Source organism: Dasypus novemcinctus, chromosome 15, assembly GCF_030445035.2.
Source record: "Dasypus novemcinctus isolate mDasNov1 chromosome 15, mDasNov1.1.hap2, whole genome shotgun sequence".
NCBI lineage: Eukaryota > Metazoa > Chordata > Mammalia > Cingulata > Dasypodidae > Dasypus > Dasypus novemcinctus.
This window is the reverse complement of record NC_080687.1, coordinates 23,657,364-23,678,202: the sequence shown is the minus strand read 5'-3', so window position 1 is coordinate 23,678,202 and position 20,839 is coordinate 23,657,364. Positions and strand designations below refer to the sequence as shown.

At 36.9% G+C, this 20,839-nt stretch overlaps 1 protein-coding gene across 2 annotated transcripts in view; it reads left to right on the top strand.

Annotated features, from left to right (window-relative positions):
- The window catches only part of COL4A2 (collagen type IV alpha 2 chain), a 218,523-nt gene that overhangs the window by 109,950 nt on the left and 87,734 nt on the right, over nt 1–20,839 (top strand). For both annotated transcript variants that reach the window (XM_058276427.1, XM_004447021.5), the window contains exons 5-12: nt 7,142–7,276; nt 7,364–7,408; nt 10,507–10,623; nt 11,984–12,055; nt 14,302–14,337; nt 14,447–14,509; nt 16,317–16,352; nt 19,207–19,248. In XM_058276427.1, coding sequence (XP_058132410.1) covers nt 7,142–7,276; nt 7,364–7,408; nt 10,507–10,623; nt 11,984–12,055; nt 14,302–14,337; nt 14,447–14,509; nt 16,317–16,352; nt 19,207–19,248 — 546 coding nt within the window. The remainder of the gene's footprint in view (nt 1–7,141; nt 7,277–7,363; nt 7,409–10,506; nt 10,624–11,983; nt 12,056–14,301; nt 14,338–14,446; nt 14,510–16,316; nt 16,353–19,206; nt 19,249–20,839) is intronic.

Genomic DNA, 20,839 nt, shown 5'->3' with positions numbered 1-20,839 from the left:
TTTCAGACTTTGTCCTGTGAGTGGGGAACATGAGATGATCCATTGTCTCTGGTGTTTTTAAAATGGGAATCTGTCAAAGTCAAATCATTTCAGGTAAAACTATATCATGGTTTCTTGAGATTATAATTGATATCCTCTGGTTTTTTTTTCTTTCTTTTCTCTTATTGGAGATTAAGCATACTGGAAACCACTGAAACCCTCTGCTTATCTTTGACTGCTGAATCTAATTTGGTCCTGACCCACTTCCAATTCTGCTTCTCAATGGGATGTGTCCCGGACAGTTCTAATTTCTGTCAGTGTCAGACTCAAATAGACCAGATTCCAGACGAGGAAAACGCGACTGTTTTGGTTCCTTTAGATTATTTAATTGCCCTGGCAAACATTTACAAAAACAATTTAGCAAAATATTTCTTAATATGCCATTTTAAAAGTGCCCGCTCGTCTTCCTTTTCTAAATATCATCTATTTTTTAAATTCAATTGTAAGAACTTATCAAATAGACTTGGTCTAAGGCAACGAATGTTACTATGAATTTCAGGGCCCATCCTTGTAATCTTAGCCTTTACCAGACTCCTTTTAGTTTGTTTGCTTGCTTGTTTTTAAGTCAAGTTTATTGAGGTATAATTGACATATAATTCAACAAATATTGGCAAATGTACACAATTGTAAAACAATCACCTAAATCTTGACATAGGTCTGTCACCCCATAAAGTTCCCTCATTCCCCTTTTCACCTCAGTCCTGATTGTTTTCTATCACTCTATTTTTGCCTTTTATAGAATATCATATAAATAGGATCAGACAGTATACAACCTTTTGTGTGGTTTCTTTCATTTAGCATGATGCTTGAGATTCATCCCAATTTTTGCATGTATCAGATAGTTTTTTTCTTTTTTGCTGCCCAATATTCATACAATGGAGGCCCATTTAGGTCCTTTCCAATTTTTAACTAAAATGAGTAAAACTTCTGTTAACATTCACTTACAGGTCTTTCATTTGTTTTTATTTCTTATAGGTGTCTACATAGGAGTGGGATTGCCGGATCCTATAAATGCATGTTTAATTTTATAAGAAACCATCAAACTGTTTTCCAAAGTAACTGTACCATTTTTGCATCCCCGCCAGCAATGAATAAGAGTTCTATTTCTTCTGCATCCTCTCTGGCAATTTGATATTGTCAGATTTTTTGTCATCCATTCTAGTAGATATACAATATATCTTATTGTAGTTATAATTTGCTAAAGATGGTTAGCATCTTTTCATGTGCCTATTTTCCATCTGTATATCTTCTTTGGTGAAGTGTCTGTTCAAACCTTTTACCCATTTTCGTATTGGGTCATTTCCTTATTATTGAGTTTTGGACATTCTTTATATATTCTGAATAGAAGTCATATATCAAACATTTTCTCCCAATCTGTGGCCTGTCTTTTTATTTTTTAACAGTATCTTCTTTTCTTTTTATTATTAAAGGCACTTTTCATTTTGGTTCCATTCCTAACAGTATTTTTGAAAAGCACGTTTTTTTATTTTATCAGCTTTTTCTTTTGTGGTTTGTGATCTTTGCATCTTATCTAAGAAATCTTCGCCTAATCCAAAGTCAAAGATCTATGTTTTCTTCTAGAAGTGTTATAGCTTTAGCATTTACATTTAGGTCTAAGTACATTCTAAATAAATCATTGTATATGAAATGAGGTAGAGGTCAAGGTTTGTTCCTTTATATATGGATGTTATTTCCTTTTATTGACAATAGTACTATAATCCATGTCAAATAATTTTTGAGAGAAGGAATTCTAAAGCTCCATATACTTCTGCCCCTTATAATTGGAATATTTAACATGGAATAAGCCCCAGTGGCAGGATGTTTTGTTATATATTAAATAAAGATATGCATATAGGGTAGAAAATTTAACATTAGCTCTATGTTCATGTAATTGGTAGTAGCCTATTAATTATGGATAGTTATTAAATATGCAATATACTGCACAAATACTAACCTTCACATTATTGTTAACGTGGAATTAATTCATCTAATACTGGTTCACAAATGCAAACTGATCATCCTTGAGAACATTGATCGTTTCTAAATTTTAGATGGAAGAGTTTCTTCTCTGCATCCTGAAAAGTAGCCCTTTCCACCTTTTGGGTCATTTTGTATATTTTAGAATGAATAACAAGTAGCTGGCAGAAATTAACTGGGAAAGGAAATTCCTTATGTTGGAATCACCTGAGAATCACAAAGAACTGTAGCAATTAAAAGGTCTGGAACACATTTTGAACAGAGAAGGAAGGGAGGGCCCACCCAGGGGACTGGAGAGGATATGGGTTGTCTGGTGGCACGCCCGGTGCCCATAAAAGGAGAGACAGGAAGAGTAAACTTGGGAAGGCAAAGGGATTTCCTACTATTCAGATATTGGCCAGTAGGTCCTGAAAAGCTTATTCTTATTCTACCAGGGAAATACTGTACTGTAGATTTAAAATCCTGTTGTGTAATGAAGCAGTTTTATCCTTGGAAACCTTTTTTTTTATCCTTTCCGATAAATGAAACTCATTTTATTCCTCTACCCTAGGCGATTTTTAAGGTTAATAAATTACGAATGGAAATAAGGACCATGTTGTGGTTATATGAACGTGAGTTGAAGTTTCTTGAGGCCCTGATTAATCATCAGTCCTTTGGCATGGATTTATAACTTATTCCACATGTGCACATATCCGAGTCTCTTGTGCCCCTTTTCTCAGACTGAAATTTTCAAATTCAGGAAGCTTAGTAAGCGTCTCAGGGTTTTAAGTGCATTCTCTCCATGGCCATGGTATTTAAGCAATGTGTATTCACGTCTGGGCCCATTCTCTTTGCCTTTTCCGACTGGGACTTCCAGTGCTAACCCTGAGGGTACAATGTACGCTCCAGCAGTGATTTCAGGAAGGGCAGGGCATCACACCCTTCCCTCTGAACAGTGACCATGGTTTAGTCTGTCCTGTAGATATCACCAGAGCACAAGACCAAGACAAATTGACTTAGAAGTAATATCTAACAAATGTAACCAAAAGGAAAGGAATGTTTTTAAGACTTTCCTCAGCCTGACTCGGTAAGCCAGGTCTTTCTTCTGATTAAACCCAGCATAAAAAGTGGATCTGAGATCCAACCTTGTGCTTGAGAGATTTTTTCCTGATTAAAAGAGACATGTCTTGAAGTAGGACAGTATCATGCAGGGCCTCGACACTCTAATGTGCACACGAATCTCCTGGAGATCTCGTTAAATGCAGATCCAGGGATTCTGGGGTCAGGCCTAGGGTTCTGCATTTCTTACGAGCTCCCAGGTGGTGCTGGTGCTGAAGGTCCATGGACCTCACTTTGAGTAGCAAGGGTGTAGTGGGAAGATGGAAGGCTTTGGAATTAAACAGGACCCCAGAGCTACCTGCATGGCAGTCAACTCTTCATTCTTACCCTTGCTGAACCCCCATTGTCTCTCCTTAAAGTGGGGTTTATAATCTACTTCATGCAGATGTCATGAGGATAAAAGGACATCTACCATTTTTAAAAACCTGTAACAGTACATATCATCCCAGAAGATATAAAATTAAGTAATAGTTCTCATTATCCTATTTCCTACAAAGTAATGTATCTATGTGAATCAAGTTGTCTAGGGGAGAAAAACACGGTACATGATCTTACAGCTCCTTTCTGCAATGTCTACTAACTTATAAGAAATATTTTATGAAAGTGCTTTTATCAAGTATGCTGCAGGGATTTTAGAAGCTTTAGAAATTTAGGAGCATTCTAGATTTATGCAAAGACATGTAAACAAGACTCTTACTCTTTCTTGGGTAATTTTTATTTTTAACATCACTGTTACGACAGGAAAAGGAGAGTTGGAAAAACCTTGTCTCATCCAGGCTTTTTTGACTGAGGGTGGAAGGTGATAAGGATGATTCTTAGTGCGAAGCCTAATTATTCCAGCTGCTCTTAAAAGCACACTGGATTGCCCTTGTAGGCAGGATGTCCTAGGAAACATCTCAGTTCCCTAACACCAAAACATGCATACCTGTGGCATAACATCCTTTGACCATGCGATAAATGTCCATTCAACTCCAGCAGTAAAGGGTTTTACATTGTGGGCAAATGTGACAGTTCAATCCCAGAGAACTAGTGTCCAATTCAAATTCTCCCCAGAATTTCCCTGTCCCTTCTTCAGAGTAGAAGCACTTGATTGAATTTTGTGAGATCTTCCATCTTATTAGACGCTCAGGATGAACTATTCAAAAATGACACCATGTTCATACCCACAAGGATGAGTGTAATTTTAAAAAATGGAAAGTAACAAGTGTTGGTGAGGATGTGGAGAAACTGGAACTCTTGTACAATGTTGGTAGGGATGTAAAATGGTACAGCCACTATGGAAAATGGTTGGCAGTTCCTCAAAAACCTAAACACAGAATTACCATATGACCAAACAATTTCATTCTTAGGTATATACTCAGTGGAACTGAAGACAGCTACTCAACTACTGGTACACAAAAGTTGATAACAATACTATTCACCATAGCCAAAAGGTAGAAACAGCTCATATGTCCATCAAGTGATGGATGGATTTTTTAAATGTGCTATGTCCATACAATAGAATATTATTCAGCCATAAAAAGAAATGAAGTACTGACACATGCTGTAACATGGAAGAATTTCACAAACATTATGGAAGTGAAAGAGCCAGACAAAATGTCACACATGTTTGCGGGATCTCACTGATATGAAATGTTTAGAATAGGTAAATCCATAGAGCTGGAAAGCAGGTTGCCGATTGTCGAGGGTGGGGGGAAAGGGTGAAACGGGAGTAACGGTTTGATGGGTCTGAGCTTTCCTTTTGGGATGATGAAAATGTTCGGGAACTAGATAGTCGTGATAACTACACAACATTGTGAATGTACTAAATGCCACTGAATTGTACACTTTAAAATGGTTAAGTTTGATGTTATGTGAATTCCACCTCATTAAAAAAAAAAAGAGACAATGTTACAGAAAAGGAAAGAGTAGCTTTTTATTTCAAAAACTCAGACTTCCCATCCAAGAAATAAAGCTTACCGACAAAGGAAGGAAAATGACTGCCTGATGTGGTTAGTCACTTTCCCTGATCAAAAGGAATTAAGGAAAGGTTAATGCATGCAAGACAAGAATGTGACTTTTCATCATTAAGACACAACTCTTCAAGTTAGTAGTAGGTATTCCCTCTTACTTGACTTTATAAAATAGTGCCACTGGATAGAAATATAGTTTTTGAACAATAAGAATGACAGTACTAATGAGGAACATTTTATCCCTCAAAGATGTTCACTGTAAACACTAACAAACTACATGCCTCTACGTGATTAGGGGTATTTGAAAGTTTTGTGCATGGTATATAATCATAACAAAACTATATTCTCACATAGCCACAAAACAAAGCAAAAATGAGCACATCTGGGAAAGATCCAGAAAAATCAGAATCAAAGCGTGTTTTGTTCTCAAACTTAAAACAAATGTAGCATAATAAACCACTGAGCATTATTAGAAGTAGAATGAGCCTGGATATTGTAAAGTCCAACCTCTTCCTTAGTCAGGGCTGGGCCATACATCTTTTGCACAGTTTTCTTCAACTATGAAGAACAAAAAAACAGTGACAGTAGCCTCATTTCTATAGTGTTCTTCAGAGATATTAAAATAAATTGGCCTCTTGATTACAATTATGTAAAAATGATATATACATAATAATGAGAACTGAAAGGGAATAAAATATTAGGCAATCTATTTATGGTGATTGTAGGCAATGTCTTTCATTTCTTTTATTTAATATAACCTTCTAAAAATTACTTTTAAAAAAAAGAAAGCAGTAGTTTAGGATATATTTCATATTATGTGAAAACCACATTTCTAGCCAGTGTGTTTACATTAAACACCACTTCAACCATCCCCTACTCCCTGCAAAAATAGTAATTTGGCCTCACTACTACATAGAGTGCTTGAAATCTGGCTACCCCAGGTGAGTATTTGCTGAATGACTGCCTTGGCTGAACTCTTCTGAAACACAGAGAGGGTAGAGCAGGTGTAACCTACCCTCTCTAAAACTCTGAGTGTGGCACAGATGGTGCCCTGATACAGCTTTCTAAAACTTGCCTTGGTTGGAGGAGGCAGGGGCATCTCAAGTTTTAGAGTAGCTCATCTTAATCTCACCCACCAACCACAGTGACCTTAATCTCCATTAATACTTTCCACCCAGAAGAAATTTCTTAACTGTGTCTCTACACACCTGGGGTTCAATATCTGAAGGATATGACTGTGTAGCAATTATTAATATAATGAAATTTGGAAGTGCAATCTCCCCACATCCTTCTATCCTAATGCCTCTGTAAAGTTGAAACTCCACTGGGGCTGCATTTTTAAATTCTTCATTTCTTCTTAATTGTGCAGGATGTTGAAGACAACATTATAAACATTCTTTTAAAGACAAAGTTAATTGCACAGTTAATATAGGAAAGGTTACTTATAGGTAACGGAAGAAAAGACCAAAAATAATGGCTTACGCCTGCCCTCATCTAAAGGCAAGATAAGAATTTGAAATATTAAAACAAATTGAGCTTGGCAGCTAGAATGAATAAACAATAGACTGATTTATTTAAAGAGGGATCATGACACATTTTTATATGTTTCAGGGACTCTTTATTTTTTCTTTGTGTATGCGTATGCATATGTGTGTATGTGATTAAAAGGTGAAAGTATCATTATCTAATCACTTTAATATTGGGGGTCATTTTGCTATCTGAATGCACTATATATTTATGTACCTACTATATGCATTACGTATTGAGAAAAGCCATAGAAATTTGCTTGGAACTTTCTTTTTAACTGAAAGGACTTAAAAAGAAGCCAAGTAAATTGATTCTTTTCATCCCAAGCCAATAGTATTATTTCACAATAGCATAATTTTAGCAATTTATTAAACTTCTCAAGTTTTATATTTTTTCCTTTTAAACTCTAACTATGAACTTCTTCTGTAATGTTCTCTGAAGATCTTAGCTCTTTGAGAATGAAAAGTGTCATTTCAAAAGCTACCAAGACTGACAGTGCTTCTTAATTGTTGTTAATTGTGGAAATTTAACATATGTGGTTTCTACAGGGCCAGCCAGGGCCAGTCGGCCTCCAGGGCTACAGTGGGCCCCCCGGATTGCAAGGTTTCCCAGGATTGCAGGGCCGCAAAGGTGACAAAGGTGAAAGGGGAGCTCCTGGGATAACTGGACCCAAAGGAGATGTGGTATGGACCATTCTTAATATTTCCTCTAATTTCATAAAGGGTGTTGGGTGTTTTGGCCTCCATTCAATTTGTTTGCCTTTTTCATAGGGTGCAAGAGGCGTTTCTGGATTCCCTGGTGCGGATGGAATTCCCGTAAGTTTTTTTTGGAGGATTAGAATTTTGAAACATTGTGCACATTCTCAGCAATACATTTATGACTTAAAGAAACATTTTAAAATAGACCTCCTTTTATGTTTATAACAAAACTTCTGGAACTGGGGCTCTATATTCATATTTTTTTTCTCCTGGAATCCAGTCAAGTACTGGACAAATTGTTTCCTTCATAAACATTCTCCTAGACTTGGCTTCAGAATTGAGGCTACACGGCTAAAACTGGATATTGTTTTGTAATAAGAGCTAGAGCGTTACTCAGATACGCACAGTAAAAGTCAGTCTTGAAATCATGTTTGAACTATGAAGCAACCTGAAAATAAAGTAAGCCAGCGAAGAACCTGGATGTAATGAAGGCCTGCTGGACATTTGTGCCGCTTCTCAAATTCTTTGTAGTAACCGCACGTAAATGAGAAAAAGAAATGGCATGTTTTGTTCATGGGAAAATCTCAGAATGCAATAAAATGTGTTTTTCTAACCTAGTTTACTTTTCTCCTTGTGGCATAAAAAAATAAACAAAGTGCTCTGACTCACAACCTTCTTCACAGGGATGCCTGAGCAGATTTCCCAGGGCTGGCTTCCTGGCCTGATCCCCAAGCCAGGACCTCTGTTTATCACACATCCCAGCCCGCCTCCCGTCTTCCTACTGTTGTAGTTTTATGACATCTGCTTCATGAACCTCACACATATACACAGATGTCTCGGCCCTTATCTTACATATACATGTTCTTTTTTTACCACACACACACACACACTCAGGGAGAGAAGCTCTTGTTTCCCACACTTTACAAGTGGGGCTGCTACTTTGAGGGAGAAGGAAGTGGAAAGGGTAGAGGGTAGTCCCAGAACATTCATGCCTTTTCTTCAGATCTTTAAAATCCCTTTCAAGATGAGTTTGCAAGAATAGAAGAAAAGGGTCAGAGCAAAAGAATGGGAGTCACATTTACCAAGATGGGAGCCCTGCATGCCGGGTGATCCTGTGTCACCTGAATCATGAGCTCAAGCATACACATCAGTTACAGCAAACAATTACAAACAAATAAGGAAAAACCTTTTGCACTAGTCAGAATCTTGAGAAATTGGCAGAATTGAAGAAATCTACAGATTTCATGAATTAAACAAATAATGAATATGTTTTCCTAGCCAACTGCCTAAAAGTGAATCACCCATCTTTAAACTACTTTTTTTGAACTCCTTGGACCTTTAATCAGTTTTGAAATGGAAGTGGAAATCTGATCTTAAATGTAGTGACATTATGGAAAAGAAGTTAGAACTAAATTGCATCAAATCATAATTCATTTTTTGGCTCCATGGCATTTAATAGCAGAAGCAAATATTGCAGAAATCAGGAAGGAAGTAATCATTCTGTAGGAGAATGGTTGTGGTGAAGAGGTAACCGATAGTTTTCTAGTGCTGCTCAAGAAAGCCGGTCTTTTTTACCTCTGAATTCTGATACTGGAATTACGTTAACTTAACTGTCACCTGTCATATATAATCAGTTGATAAATGGAGAGTTTGAAGGACTTGGATAATTTTAATTGTTTAGAAGTCATCTGTAATAAGTGATACACTAAAATCTTAGAGTTTGTATCATAAAGAAATGTATCTCATTGGAAGTTGAACAATAAGAGATGGACTTTTAGCTCAATATAACTGAAAAATTTCTTTGAAGCACAGTTTCAAACTCAGATCAGATTGACATGCAATTTCAAATGACTTAGATCAGTTCTTAGTGAGAAAGGAAGACCAATAGCAGTCAGATAATCCAGTAGAAGAATAAAGAATGCAGTGGCATATTTTAAGGAAAAGCATCAGAAAACTAAAGAACTTGAGCAGATCTTTGTTTTCTCAGGCTGAATTGGAAAGCTCAGACTTTTAGAGACTCCTTAAGTGTTTACAGGGAAGAATATCAGACAGTTAATTCTAGCCTAATAGCTTGAGAGATTTGCTCAAAGATTTATAGCAGCAGCAGGGATTTCTCTGATTCAGGAGAGGGCTTTACTGAAAGGTCTGTCTGATCTCCTATTTGATGTCACCAGTTCAAAACAGTGGCTTTGCACATCTAAAGCAGAGAGATGCTCAAATAAAATAAAAATTCTTTTTTTCCTCTTTGTGTTTCTTAATATCATTAAGGCTACAGGGTTCATTCATTTATCTTGAAGATGCACAGATTTCTTAAAGTAAATCTAAAAGACATCCTAACAGCCTCAAAAATCACTCTGAAATATATGTTATTCCAGAAAATTAACATTTTAAAGGCATTTCTTAATTAAAAAGCATACATTTTTAAATCTGTTGTTTAAAGAAGTAGCAAAATAAACTATTGTCCTGGAGTAAATAAGTTTTAAATTATTAACTCAGCTGTTCTACCTTTCCCTGGAACCAGATTAAGTCAGTTGAGATGTCCACAAATATAACCTGACTCTCCCATTTATTGAAAAGACACTTGATCATGTTGCCCCTATCCTCCCCAGATATCACTGAATATCTGGCATGCTTTATATTCATATTTTAAATCTAAAAATTAGTGTTCCCAAAGAAAATAGATGAGAAGAAATCAGTTCTTTTACATATGGCTAAATCATTGCTGAAATCACATTGTAAGTGTGACTCTCTTACCCATTTAGGATGTGGGACTGTCCAACTAACCATCTAGAACTCAGTTGTGCACAACTGATAAAAAAGACATCTTTGTTATCCCTGAGAAGGAGCTAACTGCTGCCAGAACTTTTTAGTCTACCCTTACTCTCGCTGCTAAAAGGGAGTCCTCCTGATGGCCCTGATGATGCAAGGCAAAAGAAAGCCTTAAGTCAGTTTACTTCTTAGCAAAGCCTACAGGAAAGGTTTGTCTTGAAAGCCTTTCCCCTGCTTAGAACTCTGCCCTTGAGCCTTCATTTATTTAATCATTCATTCATTTGTTCTTTCATTCATTTTGAGTTGTCTTTTCCTTTGGATTCATGCCATGAACATTTCTTGTGAGAATATGTTAAACTGTTTTAACTCATAGTTTTATGAAAGCTGTATTTATATATAGCCATATTTATATGGGTTCAAAAATTAACTTTTTTTCTCTTTCCCAGGGACATCCAGGGCAAGGTGGACCCAGAGGAAGACCTGGTTATGATGGCTGCAATGGAACCACTGGAGACGCAGGTCCACAGGGACCCCCAGGCTCTGGGGGATTCTCTGGCTTGCCTGTGAGTGTTAACCAGCATGTGCCCATCATTTTGCCTCTAGAACCCTGAAAAATGCCAGGTACATGTGGTGTAAAGGAGAAAAGATGCCATAGCCCGAGCTTTGTTTCCTGGGGCTGTTGGGATTGACAGCTCCAGCTTAGCCCCGAGGACAGTGCAGTAAGCCAAGAGAGAACAGAGGGTCCCTTTTGAAGAGACTTCTAAGGAGGATGGATTGCCTCCTGTTCTCTCACAAGGAGGGGCATGCAGGCTCTTGCCTAAGCCTTGTCTTTCACAACCTGAAGAAAATATGCTCCCTTCTCATTAGTTAGACATCAGCGTGGAAGCTACCCCTCTACTGATGTTTTCTTGCAGGCATCAAGGCATGATTTTCCTGATTCAAATAACATCGTTTTCCATATCCATTCTTTAAATGTTGGCTGGAAAATACTTGGTCTGTGTTTATATTGTTCATAACATACTGTCTCAAAATGTCATTTCGTTTTCTCCCCTACTCCTATTGAAATTTGTGAATATTATAATAGTTAAACTATAAATAAAAAGTTAAACTATATTATAAAAGTTAAACTATAAATAAACTATAAATAAAAAGTTGACACATTTCTCTATTAGCCACTATCTTTCTTAGGTTACAAAATCCCTTAAGACATGAAAGTACAGTTACATTCTCCAGCATATGTAAGAGTTTATTTCATTTTTAATTGAAGATCTTTCTTATAATAATTTATTTTGCAGCCACATTTATTTTTTAGAATCTTTTCAAAGAATCCTGAATTTTTTTCACTAGTGTATTGCTGTTTTCTTACTACCAAAATCTTGCAGATTCAGGAGTTCTACTAAATTTTATTTATACCTCAACATTTTAGTTTCCCCTTCATTGACTGTTTCATTTTTATGTGGTTCTACTTTCCAATTAATCTACATAACCTTCTATTCTATCATCATAACTTTCATTTTTTAAAAATGACCCAGTTATCTTATCTCCCATGAATGATACTTAAGAGCATATGGGATGATATTTTTAGTACACTAATGCCAAAGACACCACATCATAATATTATTACAAAGAAAAATAATATATTGGGATCCTAGAGTTTTTGAAAATAGTTTAAATCCTATGAAGTATTTCCATTTTAACTTTGAGGTAAAGATACTATTAGGTGAATGTGAAATTAAAAGTCTCACCTTTATGGTTGAATATTGTGATTGGCGTTTAGAATAATATAAATAAGCCATATTAACATTTAGGCATTATCTATAAATGTCAGTATGTAATCACTCAAATTATTACAGCCACATTAACTGTTAATCAACTTTTCTTGTGTCTTTTTTTTTCTTTTAACTATATATAATTGCTATTTAGGGACCTCAAGGACCCAAAGGACAGAAAGGTGAACCTTACGCGTTACCTAAAGAGGAACGTGATAAATACCGGGTAAGTTTGCTAGGTATATGAAATATAATTGGGCAATCTGGTATAAATTTTCAGATTAATGATGTTAATTGCCATATTAACTTTAAATTTTAAAGTTTAAAGCAGTGAAGGAGTATACAGAATGGCAGAATAATCTAAAACTTTGCTTAACATTAAAATAATTTTATTTCCATTCAGGTTGTTTCCAATCTTATATTTAATTGTGAGTGCATCTCTTTCCCATATACACAATACTCCAAACAAAATATTAGGTAATTAATATCACCAGGTCCTAACTTTGAAGGAAATAAGAAGTTTTCAACTTCTTCCCTTCTAATCTCTGTCATCTTTACCTCGCCGAAAAGTGCCCAGCTATCCTTCATAAATAGATAAGTGCTTGCTTTATCTAGTTCATGTTTCTTAAGTGGATGAAGCAGGAGCAAATAAATAATTTAATTGCTAATTTAAAACTTACAGTACATTAAATTGCTCAAAACTTCTTCAGTAATTTCTGCCAAAATGTAATGTGGCATGTGTCCGTTAATGAAGATACACCCAAATAGGAAGACTAAAACAATGCCATCAAATTTATTTTAAAAGTTAAATTTGATTTAGTGGATCATCATTTCATTCATTGTTAAGGAGATAAATATATTTTGGGCTAAAATGGTGATAAATAGGACACAGGGATATCTCTATAATCATAGGGAATTGTATGATACATAGAAAATATCAGACTGAATGTTGAGACCCAGTTTCTATAATCCCAGTTTAGCCACAACCTTGATGAGTCAGCTCGGTTAAATCTTTTCACAACTGTGAACTCAATTTCCTCAGCTCTAAAATTGTGGGCACTGACCAGATGGCTTATAAAATTTCCATCAGCTCTGAAATTCTCTGATCTAAGGATTTGTCACTTTCTTGATTACATAGAATTTCACCATGGCTCATTGGTCACTTCATGGGAATGATGGTCAATTTAAAAAACATGCTTACTTCTTGGGAGTATACTTGTTACATAATATCTGAGCAAGTGCTTACATTATTATGTATTTCAGGTATTTATTTTCTCTTTATTTAAATGTTACTCTTATTGACCAAAATTTAAGCTTGTTTACACTACTAATTAAGCATCTTTATAGGCTGCTATCTAGTTTACTATAAATTGACTTCATTATCTAAAATATTTTTCTAATTCATATTTTGAATTGGGCACTTCCATTGCTACTATGGTTATAGTTAGTACATTTGACTCATAGATCATGTTGGTACAATGGAAAGAAGAACCTGTAGTCTAGGAGAGCCTAAATAAAATGTATATTTCATGTAGGCCAGTATAGATGAGCCCTGGCTGTCCTTAACTTTTATCTCTCTGAATTCCCCAAATATTTTCTAGAATGCCATTTTGGTACTCAATATCATTTTAGACCCTACATGTGAAATATGAAAGATCTTGTCCATATTTTCTACTTTTCAGTATTTTCTAAAATTAAATTTTGAAGGTACTTGTCATTAAGAAACTCACATGGGTTATTCTTTTCTTACTGGCTTATGTTTAAAATGATATTCTTTTCTTACTGCATGTGTTAAAAATGCTTTATTCACTAATCTATCTGAATCTACATATTAAAATTATATGTACATCTATGCATACTTATAGCTATAAATTGAAAAAGCGTTGCAGAAATCCCTCATGTATAGTAAATAACCCACATGTGGGCATTTAAAAAGAGAGATATAGGGCGGCGGACTTGGCCCAGTGGTTAGGGCGTCCATCTGCCACATGGAGGTCCACGGTTCAAACCCCGGGCCTCCTTGACCCGTGTGCAGCTGGCCCATGCACAGTGCTGATGCGTGCAAGGAGTGCCCTGCCACGAAGGAGTGTCCCCCGCGTAGGGGAGCCCCACACACAAGGAGTGTGCCCCGTAAGGAGAGCCGCCCAGCGCCAAAGAAAGTGCAGCCTGCCCAGGAATGGTGCCGCACACATGGAGAGTTGACATAACAAGATGACGCAACAACAACAAAAAAGAAACACAGATTCCTGTGCCGCTGACAGCAACAGAAGCGGACAAAGAAGAAGACGCAGCAAATAGACACAAAACAGACAACCGGGGTGGGGGGAGAGGGGAGAGAAATAAATAAATCTTTTAAAAAAAAGATATAGGGCTGAATATTTTATACACTTATTTCCAACAGTTCAGTAAAATATCACTAGATGTAAATATGTTTAAAAGCTGTAGCTCTTAAAATTGTTTCTTCTCATTTAGGGTGAACCTGGTGAGCCAGGATTGGCTGGTTTCCAGGTAAGTTTTATTTTTATTAAAGAATAGCCTAAATATACTTCAAGATCTATAGGACTCCAAATACCAGTCTGCCTGTCTTAAAAAATATTCTCTTGTTCCATGTCTCCAGGGTCCTCAAGGCTACCCTGGGCCTATAGGACCTATAGGTCCAGTCGGAGCTGCAGGGAGACCAGTAAGTACCTGGATTCAGTGTGCTCACTATTGTCACATCCTAAAGTTATGCTTTATGGATGCATTTTCTTCACCTGTTGAATGAAGGTAAAAATTTTACAATAAAACCATGCTAGTTACAGTCACTATTGAAAAACATCAAGACAAAATGGTTACTTCTTTGTATACAACCTGCTGTTGAGGTTAACGAATAGAGGCTCAAAAGTTAAGAACTGCTGACCAGGTCAGTTCTTGACTTGGTGCTGGCTTGGGCTTTTCCAGTCATGTGCAAGTATTCTTAGCCCCATAGTTCTCCCTGTGACAAGGCACCTGTCACCCTGGGCAAGGCAGACCAAAGTCCAACATATTAATCAGGAGGAATGAAGTTGTGTAGCATCACACCTGGGTGGTGGTAGTAAGTAAAGGTGTGATATTGGCCATCAAGTGAGGGAATGTCCCCAATGTCCCACCTGAGTGGTCGTCTATGGGTATTCCTTCCCCCTGCAAATCAAGTGACGGGATATACTTCTTGAATGGAGGAGGGTTTGCTGCAAGAAGGGAAGAGGAAGAAGGGAGAATTACTAGTGCCCCTGTAGCCCTCATGCCACTCCCAAGACTATATAAATGGCCCAGAAGATTACCTAGCCACACTCTAACAAGTTTTCTACCACTCTCATTCCCCTGGTTTCTTCTAGTAGTAGGATTAGAGAAGAAAAATATGTCTCCCCTAAACAGGGAGAGATTCCAGCTAAATAGGAGAAAGGCCTCCCCCAGAAAACTATTGCTCATGACTGAGACAAGCTATCCAGGGATTCTTGACAGATTTGAGGAACAATAAAGACATACATTTGGAAAGATTCAGTCATACTACTGGTTGCAGGTGAGGATCCTCATATAATTTCTTCAGACAATGATTCTGTAATAATAAAAAGGGTTTTTTTTACAAAGCAAATTTCCTTGGTGCTATAAAAGTCAGTTTTGCAAGTAGCCCTCTGACTGTGAAAGATTTGCCCAAGCGGAATGAAACAAGGATTAAATGACTTGAGATTCTTTGCTCTCCTGCTGCATGTGGTTGTCGGCTTACTCACAGCACACATACCGCTTGATGAAGGGTTTCTGTACTTCCAGTACACAGTTCAGAGAAACCTGAAAAACAGAATGTGCCCTCAGGGGTCTTTGGCTTGATCTGTCAGCTTCAAATTCTTCATCTGAGCCATTAGAATAACCCACAATCCCCAACCTCTCCACTTCTTTTCACCTCCATCTTTGTACTTAAACAATGATTTCTCCTCTGATGCCATTTTAAACACCTTCATCCTAAATATGGTGTCAATACTGAATGCTTTGCAGAAAGACACACGGCCATATTTGCTGACAGACTTTCAACCCTGCAGTATCGGTCTATAGGATTAATTCTTTCGGTGAACATTTGTTGAACCACTACCAAAACATAGTACTAGAGAGTGTCCTGTGGGGAATCCCAGAGGAAGTAAGAAGAAACAGTCTCTGCAGTCCCAGGGCCTGGGACCTTGTCAAGGGATCAGAATAAACACAAAGAGGACATGAGGGAAGTCCAAAGCCGAAGCACAAAAAAGCAAACCAAAACCAGCTGCAAGCAGACAGCCAGCAAATTCTGAGAACTAGACCTGACCCCAGCCCCTCCTGCCATAGTTTTTCATCCCTACAGAAATAAATATATTTTAAACTTCTATGAACACTACATGATGTTTTAAATACACAGTAAATGGCTTTCCCAGAGTTTTCTAGCAGATGTTATCTGGATCCTGGGCTAAAGAAAACAATTGACAGATTTCTTTGTATTTGTTCAGGGACCACCCGGACCCCCTGGACCAAAAGGACAGCAAGTAAGTTGGTTGGGGTGGGGGGAGGGAAGGGAAGAGAGAACTTACATATTTGGGTATGTTTGGTAATATATATAGTAATACTTGGTTAAAAAGTATTTATTGTTTACTTTAGGATAAGTACTATATTGTACATGTTGAAGATGCATTGTCACCCTCAAGTATAAATCCAATTGAGCTCCTAGAGTACCTGGCACCTAATAAGGGCTGTGTGTTGAATGGTTTGTTGTATGCAATCACTTATCACATTCCTGTCACATGACATTCAAACTGATAAATGTTTTGGATTGGAATAATTTAGGGCCAACTCATATTTAACCATAAATGTTAATTTACAAAAGTGGAAAAATGTGGAATATTTGTTAAAAGAAGACCGATTAAATTCTTCTTACCTGGATATAATTAGTCTCTACAAGAGTCTGATATCAGTCTGTAGAGATTTATTTAATTCAGTCCAACTAGAGCCCAAAGCCATATTATTTTCATCAGAGAAAGGTTTGGTAGGAACTTGAGAACAGAACTATGACCTGGGAAAGCTAGATAAATGTCCAAAACAAACAGAATGAGTTTGCTTAGGGAAGTATTTGATCAAAACTCAATATGAGCCAGAAATACTAGGCTACTGTTGTGAAACTTTTAAGAACCATTCCATTGCTGTACATCCAGATGGAGGACATTTCCAAACATGCACATTTCAGATACCTGCTGAACGCAAAATCCCATCTCTATGACTTCCTAGTGGCCATTGCTGCCCCCATCTAGCTCCTCCCCTCCAAACCACCCCATCCCCTGCTCCCATCACCTCTGACATGGTTTCCGGCTTGAGCTGGAGCTTGTTAAGGCTACTGACTCCAGTGCTTGACTCCCTACTGTCTCGCAGCCTTGAGCAGGATGGGAAAGGACCCAAGCCAAGAGAAGCGGATGTAAGACAGGGCACTCGGGCCAGGGAAGCAGCCGCTGAGCTCCAAGCTCAGGCAAGAGCCTCAGATCTCCATTTGCCTCTGCAAATATAAACAGTCCTCCTCACCTCCTGACCAAGTCATTTCCTGGTGACTTTGACAACCAGCTCATGAGGCAGAGAGGGACCTCAGGGAACTAAAACAAACTTTACTCAAAGCCAGCCTGGCTGCCTTTCTGTGCTTTGATTTTAGCTCCCGGCCAGGTGGGAAAGAAGCAAAAAGCGAAAATTAATTAAAGACTTGTTTTTATGTTCAGAAAATATCTGTGCATTTGAGGGGGCAGTTGGTATACTGCAGAGAGGAGGATCAGATGTGGCACTGCACAATATTTTGACATTATGGGAAAATAGCAACCCTGGGAAAGAAGCAAAGTTGTTGGGAAGTAAAAGGAAAGAGTACTGTTGCCACAAAGTGCATGGAGTTTTAGTATAGCTTTTCATATGTACTTATTTCGTACATCATATTTGAGTCAATTTTCTCATGCAATTCTACTTGTGAAATTATTAAATACTTGCTACGTAACTGAGCCTAGCTTTGCTTTTTTTTTTTCCAAGATTTATTTTATTTATTTCTCCCCCCCCCCCCCATTGTTTGTATTTTTCTGTGTCTGTTCGTTGTTGTGTGCTTATTTTCCTTTTTTAGGAGGTACCGGGAACAGACCCCGGGACCTCCCATGTGGGGAAAAGCTACCTAATTGCTTGAGCCACCTCCGCTCCCTGCTTTGCTGTGTCTCTCATTATGTTTTTCCTCCTTCTGGCTCTTGTTGTGCCATCTTGTGTCAGCTCACCCTGCCATCCTGTCACGTCAGCTTGCTGTCTTGCTCGTCTTCTTCGGGAGACACTGGGAACCGAACTCAGGACCTCCCATGTGGTAGGCTGGAGCTCAATCACTTGAGCCACATCCACTTCCCTAGCTTTGCTTCTTAAACTGAAAGGAATGTAAACAAAAAAACAACAAAGAATCACCCTTCCTAAAACCATTAAAAGGATAGAAAATATTCATATGAAATTAAGATTGTCTTACCAAATTGAGAAAAGTCTGAGGTAGAAGAAAGGTGAATCTTCAAATATGATCTCCAGGGAATAAACATGGGCTACTATCTAAAAGGGCCAGCTCTTGGGTTTTTATGTGTAGAGTCAATATATTAATAATTAAGAGTCAGAAAGACCTGGGTTCAAATCTGCACTTTACTGGCTATGAGACCTTGATCAGGTGATATGACTCTTAGAGTTTCACCATCTGTGAAATAGTCCAAACTCAGGGAGGTGCCAAAGATTAAAGAGCAACTGCTGAAGCATTTAACAGTTATAAGTCTCAACTGTAAGGGCCATTAGGGAGAATTAATAATAGACCATTTTTTTAAATCACAAGGATGTTGGAACAATAGAATATATTTCAAAAAGCAAGCTGTAAAATGTTCCCTGGGAATGACAGCATAACTACTTTTAATTCATTGGTTTGAGGTTTAGCATAGCAAGTAAACAACCTAACTTCTGAAAAGCACATCAAATTAGTTTACTGGATTTAAAGAATAGTGGTATCATTTTTGTGCACTCTGGAATTTTCATCATTTAGGTTTAATCTTGGTGCTCAGAATGTGCTATGTCACTTTCTTTCTGCAGCAGATACATACTATCAGTTTGCTCCTGTGCATATATTATGTGATATCTGGGCTCAAACTTTTATTATATAATTGACATATGAAAACAGAAAAAAAAATACAATAACTTTCTTCATTGCCAGTTAGTTTCTGGAAGGAGAAACCAGAATATTATGCAAGGATTGTTGTCCATTAATGTTGCGGATAGATAGGTGTTTGGTTTCTTTTTCTAAAAAAAATAAGTATCTCACTGTGATTACTGACTTTTGAAAACTTACAAAACTGTTTGTCTTTTCAGGGCAACAGAGGACTTGGTTTTTATGGCAAAAAGGGTGAAAAGGTAAAGGAAATCTAGTAGATTAAAGCAGAAGAATGCAGAATTTAGCAACTAGGGAATAAATCAATTTAATTACTAACTTTGGTACTGTTATCTTGAAATGATATGCAAACATGTATTTGCATATGTTAATACTCAAAGTGCCAAGTTGTTAAACATGCTCCAGTGATAGATGTGTAGGTTATGGATCAGTAAGACAGTAAAACAACCAGCTAGGTTGGCAGTAGCCATCTGACATAGAGACTTAACTTTGACCAGTCTCCAGCTTACTAAAACTAAAAGCACTTCATCAAGGGTATCTCTAACCATGTGAAATTCATACGTGACTGGAAGAAACTAAAGTAAATGCCAAAGACAAACATGAGATCTCAGGAATTAGGTGATTTTAGCCATCTCTGGTTGGACTCAAAGGCCAGACAGAAGATTATGCTGGCTTTTTTAAGTCCCTATAGTCCTAAAGTTGAAAGACCTCATGGCTATTGAGAGGATTACATCAGATAATGTGTGTTAAAGGCTCTACAGTACCCTGTGCACACAGTATATCATAATTTTAAAAAACCCTCATGAGCATATAATCTACCCGATTATGGATTTCATTCATCCACCCAGAAAGATTTGTTTCTATGACCTCATTTGAGCATTTTCATTTTGTTTTTTCTTATTGAGTAGCACACTCAAATAAGAGGGGTTAAAATGAAAACAAGTACTGTGCAGATGTGAGAGAAAAGACTTTATTCTTTTTATTAACACCATAGAAGAAATCACAAAAGAAGAAAAACATGAAAGATGGAAATACATAAAAATATAAATGCCCATAAAATGAAATATAATGAAATAATAAAATAGAAAGAAGAAAAATCTGGGAAGAAAGCATTGGAAATAGGGGACAGTGGTTACATTAGATATAATGGAAATGATGTTAATGTCTATTATCAGCAAAGAGCTTATTCAGTTTATTAATAAAAATACCAAGGCCCCAATAGATAAATTATAGAAGAGCAAACAATAATTCACACAAGAAATAAGACACATAGAAAGATGTTTCTTGCTAATGATAAAAAATGCACAATAAAGCAAACTTGAAATATTAGATTTAATTAAAAAGCTGATTTTTATTATATAAAAACACTTTTAACTGGTGGTGGTGTAGTGAAATTGGATAAATACTTCATTACTTAGTCAGGAGACCTGGGTACCAATACTGGACAGCAACAGAGTTATTTGTATCAAAAACCATAAGAGCCTTCAGTAGCCTTCAGACCTAATAATTTCCATGTAGTGAAATTTATCATAAGGAAATAGTTCCACAGAAGCAAATACAGCCCCAAATTGTGAGCAACCTGGAGTTCTGTATTAGAGAAATAATGGGATTTTATACAGACACTCTAAATAATTAGAAAACAGAGGGGGCAGTGTCATAATGTTTAATGAAAACAGCATGCAAAATAATTTTTACATTATGTGTATTACTCTACAAAATAGGTATGTATACATGTGATATGTAATATGTAAAAATAAAAATTTCAGTATTGTATTGAGATTTTGCTTTTTTTCAAATGTTATAGTTTCTTTTCATTGTAAAGACTACTTCTTT